This window comes from Jaculus jaculus, chromosome 5 (genome assembly GCF_020740685.1).
Source record: "Jaculus jaculus isolate mJacJac1 chromosome 5, mJacJac1.mat.Y.cur, whole genome shotgun sequence".
NCBI lineage: Eukaryota > Metazoa > Chordata > Mammalia > Rodentia > Dipodidae > Jaculus > Jaculus jaculus.
In genome coordinates this window covers 9,050,678-9,063,386 of record NC_059106.1, presented here as the reverse complement: position 1 = coordinate 9,063,386, position 12,709 = coordinate 9,050,678, and the positions used below count along the sequence as shown (strand labels likewise).

Genomic DNA, 12,709 nt, shown 5'->3' with positions numbered 1-12,709 from the left:
AAGACTCTGTGTGTTCATTCCAAAGGTTTTACTACAAAGCTACAAATACATTTTAGCCTAATGACTGAACTGTACAAAAAAAAAGATTGTCTTTAAAAAAATGTGCATTAGTTTTAAATGTAATTTGGCCGTTGCTATCGTCTGAATTTTGACCTCCACCCCTAAAATGTATATGTTGAAGTCATGACCCTCAATTCTGTGGAATGTGACTGTGTATGGGCATAGACTTTTATAGAAGAAATTAAGTTAAAAGAGGGGAGATTAGGGAGAGTCAGGGAAATAGTAAAGTGCTTGCCTCACAACAGTGTCTCCGCCTGCGGAGGTCTGGAGAGAGAAAAGGGAGAGCCAGCAAGGCCAGCTTCACTGGGGGTGACCCATGGCAGCCCAGGCCCCAGTGAAGCTGGACCTCCACAGGCGGAGACACTGTTGTTCAAGCAAAAGAGGGGCACAGGGCAGGGAAACATGGTCTGTGCCCAACCTTTGAGTTTCCTAAATTTAGGCTCTCTAAAAAGTTGAGCTGGGGAGGCAGCACATACTTTTAATCCCAGCACTTGGGAGGCATAAGTAGGAGAACCTCCCTGAGTTTGAGGCCAGCCTGGGACTACAGTGTGAGATCTTGCCTTGAAAAAAAAAAAACAAAAAATGAGCTGGAGAGTTGGCTTAGTGGTCAAGATGCTTGCCAATGAAGCCTAAGGACCCAGGTGTGATTCTCCAGGGCCCACATAAGCCAGATGTACAAGGTGGCACATGCATCTGGAGTTCATTTGTAGTGGCCTGAGGCCCTGGTACACCCATTCTCTCTCTCGCTCTGTCTGCCTCTTTCTCTCTCTCTCAAATGCATAAATTAATGAATAAAATATTTAAACTGGGGGTGGTGGTGCACACCTTTAATCCCAGCACTTGGGATGCAGGGGTAGGAAGATCACCATTAGTTTAAGGCCACCCTGAGACTACATAGTGAAGTTCAGGTTAGCCTGGGCTAGAGCAAGATCCTACCTCAAAAAAGTAGCCCCCCCTAATTTTTTTAAAAAAGAAAGAAAAAACAAAAAAGGAAAACACATTGATTACAAGAAATTATCTCCTTTATGTGGACTAGGAAAGAATTTCCAAGAATAGAGAAGGTGGGGGCTTGCAAGAGAAAGTCCAGATGCAGCCATAGGAACTCCTCCTGGAAAAACTAGGCAGGCTGATGCATGCTTGTAATCCTAGCACTTGGGAGGTAAAAGCAGGAGGATCAGAAATTCAAGGTCATCCTTGACTACTTAGCAAATTCATGGCCAGTCTAAAGAACATAAGATCCTGTCTCCAAATAAATAAATAAATAAATAATAAATAAGAGGATCATTGGCCTGCATGTCTCAACCCAGACATAGCCTTGAAAGATCTTTTTTTTTTTTAATTTTTATTTTATTTTTTATTTGATAGCGACAGACACAGAGAGAAAGACAGATAGAGGGAGAGAGAGAGAACGGGTGCGCCAGGGCTTCCAGCATCTGCAAACGAACTCCAGACGCGTGCGCCCCCTTGTGCATCTGGCTAACGTGGGACCTGGGGAACCGAGCCTCGAACCGGGGTCCTTAAGCTTCATAGGCAAGCGCTTAACCGCTAAGCCATCTCTCCAGCCCGAAAGATCTTTACATACATACTTGTCTATATTTACATATACTTGCATGTTACTTACATATGTGAATATAAAATAGAAATATTATTGTAAATGCTGTTTCACCCTTTGTTTTGGTAAGAAGGAACCCATGGCATTACCCCCAACTCCGAGATGTCAGTGAAACAGTCTCATAACCCTCACGGCATCTCTATCTTTTAGATGCTGTAATTAAGGTCCAGTATCTTGCCTGTGATGCACCAAGTAAGTGGCCTCTGACTGTGTCTAGTAGACCAGATGGCCCATGCATCCGGGTCTTCGTGCAGGGAGACAAAGGCAGCAGAGGACGGGAGGGGCAGAGTTCCGGATGGAGTTGAGGGGGATCCTTGATCAGTCTTGTTGGGTCAAATAAAGGATCTGTAACTGACAGGTGGAGGCATGCTGGGGGTCCTTATGAGGCACCCCCGAGCAGAACTCTAATACACAGAGGCTTATGAACAGGCTTGGGAAGCGCCTGGTCAGCGGGAAGCGCCAGGCTTTCTATTCTGCAGACATCCTACCTCCCTTCTACCCAAGACTTCCCTGCTACTTATCATTCCGCCCTTAGATGGCATTTCCAGGAGAAGGGCGGTGAATATGTCCATAGGACAGAATTATGGGAACTGAGGTTATGTACTAAATCCCAGAAGGACTGGCTACAGTGACAGCAAGTAACTTAAGATAACTTAGTACACTTTAGGCATTGGCCAAGTGTCCCCAGTGATAATGGTCATGACTTCTGAAACATGCTGGGGATTTCCTCCTAACACCCCCATTCTTCTTGTCTCCAAGTGAATGCTGGGCTCCTTGGGGCTTCTAGAGGACATACAGATGACAAAGTAAACTGTGTGTGAGCCCTGAAGCTTAATTGGTCCCTGAATATCAATTAATGCTGATGACTTAAAAGAAGGTTTCTTTCCTGTACAAAGCCAAGAGCTGCACAGTGTTGGAGGCGGCTCTTGGAGTTGGGGTATAGGTAACCACCAGTGGCAGTCACCCCTCACGCATGGCCCCTGTGGCTTAGGGGTCTTGAATGTCCCTAAATGGGAGTGAGGCGGGACAGTCAAATAAATTCCAGGTGACTGTTGGCAAGAGCGTTGTCTGGAGAGGACATGAGCTCTGATTCTGACTGCGTTGTCACCATGTGCATGATGTTTTTTTGACTGTCTTCACTACCCTTGGTGTGCGTTTTATCACCTTCACAATCAGAACTGTGAGAGCAATAACCATGGTGGTTGGCATGAAGTTTGCATTCGACACCTCTTGAGCAGCATTTAGCCCAGTAACACCATTCCGAAAGCATATGGGAAAGTTGACTATTCTCTTTATAGACCTCCACTATTCAGCTTTCTGTAAAGAACCAAAGGGTGTTTTTCATTTGAGACAGGTTCTCGTGTGTCCCAGGCTGGCCTTGAACTGACTACGTAAGCAAGGATGGCCTGGAACTCCTGATCCTCCTACCTCCACTGCCAAGTGCTGGGATGAGTGAAGTGGGAATGAATTACCACAACTTGCCTCTAAATAAATGAAAAGAAAGAAGACAAAACTCTAAGAAACATCATGAAAATAGAGCCAGACTTTGTCTCAAAAACAAAAAAAAAGGGGCTGGAATGATGGTTTAGTGGTTAAGCACTTGCCTATGAAGCCTAAGGACCCCCATTTGAGGCTCAATTCCCCAGGACACATGTTAGCCAGATGCACAAGTAGCTCGTTTACAGTGGCTGGAGGCCCTGGCGCACCCACTCTCTTTCTCTAACTGCCTCTTTCTCTCCCTGTCTGTTGCTTTCAAATAAATAAATAAAAATAAACAAAAAAGGGCTGGGGAGATGGGTTAGTGGTTAAGCGCTTGCCTGTGAAGCCTAAGAATCCCAGTTCGAGGCTCGATTCCCCAGGACCCACGTTGGCCAGATGCACAAGGGGAGCATGCGTCTGGAGTTCGTTTGCAGTGGCTGGAGGCCCTGGTGCGCCCATTCTCTCTTTCTCTCTCTGTCGATCTCAAATAAATAAATAAAAATAAACTAAAAAATTAAAAAAATAAGAAACAAAAATGAAAATGAAAAGTAAAAATGCTAGAAAGGGTTTGGGAACTAGGGCAGAAGCTGTAAATGTCCAGTTAATCTAAGAATATAAAATCTAACTCCCACTATGCAGTTTTCTGGTGTAGTCTAAACACCTCAGAATGTTCACTTGAAAAAAAAATTGATTTCAAATCCTAGAAATGAAAAACATAGGTTGAAACACTAATCAGAGTTATTTGTGCTGCCTGGCAGGGGTCTAGCTGCCCTAGATTACTTTGAGGAAATGTTAATTATCTAAACAACTCAAGGAGAAAAAAACCTCAGTGATAAGAAGCCACTTACCCATTTCCTTTTTAATGTCTCTCCCCCAGATTTTCACTTGTTTCCCTGGCTGGTGGTAAACCCAAATTCCTGAGACAGACGGGTCCCTGAAATGAAAGGGTTTGTTGTGTGGTTTTGGATGCTGGCCAAAAAATTCCCTCAGCTCCCAGCAGCTGAGCTCCCACAGAAGTTTAGAAATGTGTGCTGAACCTAGACCCAGGAGCACTTTCATAGTTAAACATCTGGGAAGGCCATCATAGTTCATGCCTATCTTGACCTTGAATAGGCTACAGATGAATGGGAAGGGCAAGTCATAAGAAGAAACAAATGTGACCTTAGATTGCTCTGGCCATTCAAATACTTGTGGTATCAGGAAATGTGAATCTTTTCTCAGCCATTGTGAGGATCATGGTGGAATTCCTGCCACAAAAGGCAGGCTATAGCATGTGTAGCAGACAGCTTCAGGTTCGCTGAGATGAACTTCCAGACCAGGCACAGTTATGGAGGAAGGGATATTTATTGAAGCTCACAGATCCAGGGGAAGTTCCATAATGGCAGAAGAAGCTGGCCTGCCTTCACAGGACCAAGCAGAGAGTGAGAAGCCCCAAGCCAAAAGCCACATAACACACTTCAGGAACTCCAGGTGGAACTAGGCACTTTGCATATGGAATTTCGAACCTGCCACCACACCTTAAGATCTTCTCAGTGACACCTTCTCCAGACAGGTGGCTGCAGAACCAAACAACACTGACTATACTGGGGGCCATCTTTCCAAACTACCACAGCATGTTTATCTAATCAAAGTTCTTGTAACCTGGAAGACTTAAGAAATGATGAAGGCAAATGGTCTGTTTTATGCTGAGATTTGATGAAGCATGGGTAGTCGTGTAGAAATATAATTGAACAAAAAGGGGGGGGACCCAATGATGATAAGCTAGGAGGGAAGACCCCACATGTATTAGTCAGGGTTCTCTAGAGGAATGGAACCTACAGCATAACTATGCACTATAAAGAGGGTTTCATAGGCTAGCTTACAGACAGTCCAACAAGAGCTGTCTGAAGGCTAGAGAGTTGGAGAATCCAGCTCCTCAGGTCATGACGCTGAAGGCACTCAGGTGCTGGAAAACCTTGTCCGTTCAGTACTACCTACCCCTCCCCCCAGATGGCACACCCATGTCTCTCTATACCCCAGACTCTAGGTTCCAGTATTTATCATTATCCGTTATACCATCTCCTGTTAAGTCCAACAGTCATGATTTCAATTTGAAATGCCTCCCACAGAACCATATGTTTGAAAACTTGGTCCCCAGCTGGAGGTACAATTTTGGGAGGTCGTGGAATCACTCAGACAGGGGGCCTAGCTGGAAGATGTAGAGATGAAGGGGTTAGGCATGAAGCCTATAGAACAGCTCTGCTTCTAGCCTAGGCTCTCTTTTGGATTCACCAAGATGTGAGCAAACAGGTTTATATCATCACTGCCACAGCTCTGCGCCACCAGGAGCTGTTATGCCTCCTCCACCTTTATGGACTGTGTCCCCTTGAACTGCGAACCAGAACAAATCCTTCCTTTGCCAAGTTGTTTCTGTCAGGTATCTGGTCTCAAATGAAAAGAAAAATAGCTAATACACAAACACACCCCCAAACCAGCAATATTCCTCCCCTCCAAGTGGGATGATGCTCAGCTTCAGGTCAAGCAAAGGCCAATGCCGCCTCTCTCAGCATGCCTCCCTCACTGCCCATGCTCAACCCTTGCATTAAAGCTACAGGTTGTGCCCTCAAAATGCATTCTGATCCAAACAGTTCTCACCACCCTGCTCCCTAGCAGTCTGGTTTCCCATCTCCTCCAGGGTCTGGGTGATTGCAGTGGCACTCCACCCGCTTGTCCTGATTCCCTCTTTCTTCACGCAGGTAAAAGGAGGCGCTTAAGATGTGAGCCGACGTGTTTCTCTACACTGGGCTTCCCAGTGGCTCCTCAGACCACTCCAAGGTCGCACACATGTGACTCTCAATGTCTCCTCGGGCCCCAGGCCTGACACTCCCTGCTCAGCTCTCTGCCACAGCTGCTTTGCTGCCCCTTGTGGTGACTGGGCGCAGGTGCAGGGGTCCTGCCTTTGTCCTGGAAAATGGAAAGTGTAAGGAATAGGATGATCCCTCTATGCAATGTACCATGACCTTCCTGTATCTCTTTGTTTCTAAATATCTTTGTGATTACATAGCATAGAATGTTTCTTGCCTCATCTTGGCCTATGTAAGCTTGTGACTTCTTGTAATATCCCCTGCTTGTTCAACAGTAATTTTGTGGTTTAACTCCCAATCCTGTTTCTACTATAAATATCATGTGGTTATTTCCAATAAAAACTGAAACTCCAAACAGATCAGGGCTTCATCTTGAGATCCCAAACTCTGGGATGCAGACCCAGTGCACCAGCTTTCCTCTTTTTCTTTCTTTCTACCCAATAAAACTTTGCCTCATGTTCCGTGAGTCAATGGTCTTACTTGTGCGACACCGGACCCCATAACAGTCCCATCCCTCCTTCTGGGAGGCACTTGGCTTGCTCCCCTACTGCATCCAAGAACCTGCCGAAATGCCACCTTGTCAGAGTAACTTCTCCAGCCACTGGACATCACCTCTCATCTCTGCTACCTTGTGATCTTCAGTCCCTGCCCTTTTGCTTCCGATTCCTTGTTACACGTACATTTGTTGGTTTATTTGTGTCTCTTCTCTCCCTCCCTACTTAAATGAATATGCTATCAAGAGAGAGTAATTTTTCTGATTTATTCCCAGTGTCTGGAAGACAGCCTAATGCACAATAGCTGCTCTACATATTTGCTGAACAAGCAAATAAATTAATGAGTGGTTCAGTTAGCCAGTGGAGGAGCCCAGATAATCTCATCCCAGCAAGAGGGTTTTACCTGGGAGATTCTCACTTTGCTTCTTTCTCCCTGCCTCTTAGAAAAATCATTCTGGATAATATGGGACCCTTGAGCCCCTCTATCAAATATGACCTCAAGTGTCATCCTGTGTGTGAACCTGCTTCGCTCCCCATCCCGTTGCTGTGGCTCTAGAGCTGCAGGCCACTCCCTCTCTCGGGAGCTTGTCTCTGGCTCCATTTTCTCCTTTTTTTTTAAAAAAAAAAATTAGGGCTGGAGAGATGGCTTAGCGGTTAAGCGCTTGCCTGTGAAGCCTAAGGACCCTGGTTCGAGGCTCGGTTCCCCAGGTCCCACGTTAGCCAGATGCACAAGGGGGTGCACGCGTCTGGAGTTCGTTTGCAGAGGCTGGAAGCCCTGGCGCGCCAATTCTCTCTCTCTCTCCCTCTATCTGTCTTTCTCTCTGTGTCTGTCGCTCTCAAATAAATAAATAAATAAATAAATAAATAAATAAATAAAATTAAAAAAAATTTAATAACAACTTCCATGATTATAAACAATATCCCATGGTAATGCCCTCCCTCCCCCCACTTTCCCCTTTGAAACTCCACTCTCCATCACATCCCCTCCCCCTCTCAATCAGTCTCTTTTATTTTGATGTCCTGATCTTTTCCTCCTCTTATGATGGTCTTGTGTAGGTAGTGTCAGGCACTGCGAGGTCATGGATATCCAGGCCATTTTGTGTCTGGATGGAGCATGTTGTAAGGAATCCTACCCGTCCTTTGGCTCTTACATTCTTTCTGCTACCTCTTCTGCAATAGAACCTGAGCCTTGGAAGGTGTGATAGAGATATTGCAGTACTGAGCACTCCTGTCACTTCTTCCCAGCATCATGATGCCTTCTGAATCATCCCAAGGTCACTGCCATCTGAAAAGAGAAGCTTCTCTACCAAAAGTGAGAGTAGCATTAATATAAGGGTATGAACATTAAGAGAAGTGCTTACTGGGGCCACCCTCTCCTTTTGGCTGATGGAGGCAGTGAGAGAAGCAATAGCTGCACAGACCCTCCTCTGCCTTCTCCATCGCAGTGGCCAGGAGCACCCAGACTTCCTGAGTGTCACTGGCCTGTGCTGTCTGTGCCGGCTAAACCCACTTCTACCTTAGCGTCCACATGCATCGCTGTTACCTGTGCTGGCCTAGCTATTCCAGGTTGGGAATGATAAAAGTGCTAGCAGGAATGACCTATCATATTTTGCTGTCTCTAAGAGATACCCCATCCCATCGCCTCTCACATCTCCAGTGTCAGGAAGTGTATGGTGGGTGCTGAGTAGGCCCTACGCTGGCCTCATTGCATGCTGACTCAGGTGCCACTCCTGAGGCCCTGCATGGCCTTCCTTGCCTCTTGGCTCCTCAGGGCACAGGGTTTATGATGGTTGGCTAAAGAAGGAAAATTAATCTAACACTGAAAGAAAACTTTGGATAAGGTAAAACCAAACCAAGGATATGAGCCTACTAGGGACATTTTTATGTTGAAACCATAACCTGGGTTTAACAGGACTGAAAGAGTCTGAGAGTCAGCAAGGCTGGAGGTTGAAATGCAAGCACCAGGTCTGGACTGGAGATCAAGCTTAGCAAAATCTACTTAGCATCGAGCTAAGCAGATTGGGGACAACAGTGTGGGTGAGGGAGAAGCATGTCCACATGGGCTCCTGGGATCTAGGGACACAGCATGGGGAAGGGCAGGGCAACAACTCTGAGTTAGTTAGAAGGTTAGAATAATAGGACTTGGTGACATTCAGAGATCATCAGTCAATACTTACTGGGCAGGAGAGATGGCTCATTTGGTAAAATGCTTGCTAAGTGTGAAGACTTGAGTTCAGGTCTCCAGATCCCACATGAGTGCTCGGTGGGTTTGGTAGCTGGCCTATAAAATCCAGTGCTTAGGAGGTCCTTTGGGCTGAGTCTGTGAACTGTGGGCTCAAGTGAGAGACTGCCTCAGTCAATAAAGTGGAGAGTGATTCAGGAAGACACTAGATATCAACCTCTAGTATGCACACGTGTGTGTGTACTCCACATATGAACACATACACACACATGCCACCCATACATACATACAAAAACCTTCAATTTAAACTTTCACATTTTTAAGACTTTTATTTATTTATTAGAGTGAGAGACAGAGAGAGAATGGGCACGCCAGGGCCTCAGCTGCTGCAAATGAACTCTAGACACATGCACCATCTTGTGCATCTGGCTTATGTGAGCCCTGGGGAATCAAACTTGGGTCCTTTGGCTTTGCAGGCAAGAGTATTAACCACTAAGCCATCTCTCCAGCGCTCAGTTTGAGCTTTTATCGTTATGTATGCATTAGAATAAATAATTATCATAGAGCTTTTTCTGTAAGTTTACATTAAAACTGGAAGAGACAAGAATTCCCTGTGTTGTAGTTGTCCATGGCTGCATGTTATCTTCCTTAGTGACACATAAAACTAGACTGTACCAGAAAAGGAGTCTTAAAGCAAAGCGTTGGGCCTTTATGTCAAAGCTATTGGTCATTTTTCACGAGGTCTAATAAAGCCTGATGGGTCTTCTATACAAATGGATTGCTACCTGGAGCTCTTTGAGCAAACCATAAACTAAAAACTCAATGTTAATCAAAGATTAATTATATTCCAAGGTTAAATTATTTGGAAGGTGTTTCCAAATGACTCAAAGCTAAAATATCTCAGTGTAATATCAATTCCGCAATTATCCCCACAAATGATGTTCCTACTGAAGTTAATGATGGAGAAATCAATGGAAGCCTGAAGCGTGTGAGATCTCACTTCCCCTCACCTGTCTCGTGCTTTCACCCTTCTACTCCTCACAAGAGAAAGCAGCCACCTGTGTGCAAAACGCAGCCTAGTTTCACTTTTCTTGCATGGAAACATGTGCTTAAACAAGGCAATGTGCTTTGTAAACTCTCTACTCTACACAGAAACGCTAACCTAACTTATTCAACAAGCTTTGGGGCAAGAATTTGATTTATCAGCCCGTTGCTTTCACGATCATATAATCCCCTTCCCAGTGTGGCTTGCCTTGAGCTCCTTGGGAGGAGCGTGGTACAGATGCAAATCCGAGGCGATGGAAGACTTGATCTCGGCTCCCAGCTGTTTCTACTTCCTTCTGTGCTTCCCGTGTATGGTGTATGATGAATTCCTGCTTTGTTCCAAAGCCGCAAGCATCTTACCTGCTTTTGTTTTCTTCTTCTTTTGCAATAGAATCTCGTGTATTTGAAGCTGCCCTGTGCAGCCAAGATGGACCTTGAGCTTTGATCCTCTTGCCTGCACTTTCTGAGTGCTGGGCTTATGGGCGTGTGCCACCATGGCCGTTGCTGGGGATTGAACTCAGGACTTCGTGTATGCTAAGCAAGCACTCTGCCAACTGACCTCCCTCGCCCCTTTGTTTGGTCCATTACTAGGGTAGAAGAAACTCTCTCCTATAGTTTCTACCACAGTGATGCTGTTTAATTTTTTCCATCTCATTATTTTTATTAGTGGACATAAAAGCATGCAGAAGTGTTTCCTGGGATTTGGGCTTGAGTTATGGAGTCTTATACTGTTCCTTCTACCCATGACTCACCCCGTCCCTTTCTGATTAAGTCTTTGGGCTGTACATAGGAGTGTTAGACACACCCCGTCTTTTGTGGCTCAATTCTTCCAAGAGAGTTGAAATGCTTTGCAAACACTTTCCTGTTTATCAACGAATCCATGCTGCGAGGATGGTATGAGAATCTCTTCTTTTTGGCATGCTATCTGCTGACAATATTATGGGTCTACATCCGTGCAGAGCTCCTGGTTTGAAGGATGTCGCAGGTGCTGGGGACAGAAGTGCATGGATGAAGGTCCTGCCACAAGTAGAACTGACCTCACTTAGTGACAAAATGCTCCTGGCATCTTTATTGTATACGCACACTGGGAAAGAGCAATTTTATACTTGGTTTTGTGTTATGGTCATTTAGGACACTTAGTAGGATTTGTAAGCCCTTCACATCTCTGTGGGCTTATTTTATTTCGGAGTGAAAGTGGCTCTACGACCCAATTACCATTCATGTGACTTACTGCACTCTGTGAGGGAGGGGGAGGGGATGCAGAAGACGGACTGGTGTGAGTATCGCCACCAAGGGGATGATGGCCGCAGGCTCCTGCCCAAGAAGACAGGCCACTGGGCCTCTGCTCCATTGTTAGAGCAGCGAAGCCTGGTCACCGTGCTGCAGTCTACCACATGAGCGTGTTCGGGCGCGTGCAAGCAACGCTGGAGCGCAGGTGGTAGTCGATGATTTTGTATTTTGGGTTCAAAATGTGTCAACGTCGAAGTGGATGAGGAATGACTCCCCAGCTCAGTCCTCAGTCCATAACAGGGTCGTTCAAGGAGACTGCCTTAGCAACTTGACGGGCGAGATTCCAAGCTAGGCAGCCCTGTGTTTATTGACATGAGCGGGAGGCGCATCCATGGCCTGGAACGTGTCCACCGAGCGGAGTTCAGAACCACTGGGTGGACAGCTCCCCGGGGCCCGGCGCAGCTGCGCGAGGGGCGGCCCGGAGCCAGGGGAGCTGTCGAATCCGCCTTCTACCTCGCCCCGGCCGGCCGCTCCGAGCCTGCGGATCGGCAATCTCCGCGGGCGGGCGGGCGGTGACCGGTGGGCCGGGCGCCCCCTGGGCCGCCGGGGCTGAAGGTCCCGCCCCGCGGAGGTGGGGCGTCGGACTGTCCCCGCCCTCCGCGGCCCGCGCTCCCCATTGGCCGGCGTCTTGGAGGTGCGGGAGGCGGGCCCGCCAGGCGGCTCGCGCCGGGGAAGGTCGGCGGCGCAGCGCGGCGGCTCCGGGGAGGGTGCGCGGGGACGCGGCGGGCGGTGGCGGTGGCGCTCGGCGGCGGCTGAGTCCCTTTCGGCCCCGGCCGCATCCCGCGGCGCCCGAGCTCCGAGGCGCATCCCGGGCGCGCGGCCCGAGCGGCCAAGACGGCGGGCCGGCCGGGCGCGGGGCGGCGCGCGCTGTGCTGCGGGCTGCGCTGGTGGGGGACGGCGGGCCGCGGCGGGGGCCCCGGGCCCGGCGCGTGCGGCTGGGAGGCGTTGTGGGGCGCGGGCGCGCGGGCGGCGGCCGGGGCCATGGCCGAGGGCGGCGGGGGCGCGCGGAGGAGGGCACCGGCGCTGCTCGAGGCGGCCCGCGCGCGCTACGAGAGCCTGCACATCTCGGACGACGTGTTCGGCGAGTCCGGCCCGGACAGCGGCGGGAACCCCTTCTACAGCACCTCGGCCGCCTCGCGCTCCTCCTCGGCCGCCTCCTCGGACGACGAGCGCGAGCGCCCCGCGCCGCCGGGGCTCGCCCCGCCGCCCGCACTGCGCGCCCAGGATCCCGCGGAGCTGGAGGAGGACGAGCTGGGCGCGGGCTGGAGCACCACGCTGCGGGATCGCCCGCCCCCGCGGTTCGAGGACACGGGCGGTGAGCGGCGGCGGCGGCGGACGCGGGCACGCGGGGACCCTGGGCGCGGCCGGGAGGTCGGGGCGCAGACGGGCGCCAAGCGCACTGCTGTGATTTTTTTCCCTGGAAGCCAGTCGCGAGGGCAGGATTTGAAAGCAAGAGGGTCCTCCTGCCCAAGGGCGCTCCAGGTTACTCCTGGGTCCGTGGCGGGACGCGGAGGGCCTTTCGGGATAGTGTCACACCTGTGGGGTCGGTAAAGTTAGGCCTGCCTTGTGGAGGGGATCCGCAAGCACGGCTTGGCACGGCTGGGGCTACGGTCATTTGAGGCACGCAGGAGCCGGTGCCAGCGGCCAGGCAGGTCGCAGCTGCAGTGAGCTCTGAGCGGCGTCTTTGCTAAGCTCATCTTTCGTT

The 12,709-nt window shown here is 49.1% G+C and overlaps 1 protein-coding gene across 1 annotated transcript in view; it reads left to right on the top strand.

Annotated features, from left to right (window-relative positions):
- The first annotated feature begins 11,985 nt into the window (after nt 1–11,985).
- Pgbd5 (piggyBac transposable element derived 5) overlaps nt 11,986–12,709 on the top strand; it is an 83,214-nt gene continuing 82,490 nt past the window's right edge. The window contains exon 1 of the mRNA XM_045148645.1: nt 11,986–12,319. Within this exon, the coding sequence (XP_045004580.1) occupies nt 11,986–12,319 (334 nt within the window). The remainder of the gene's footprint in view (nt 12,320–12,709) is intronic.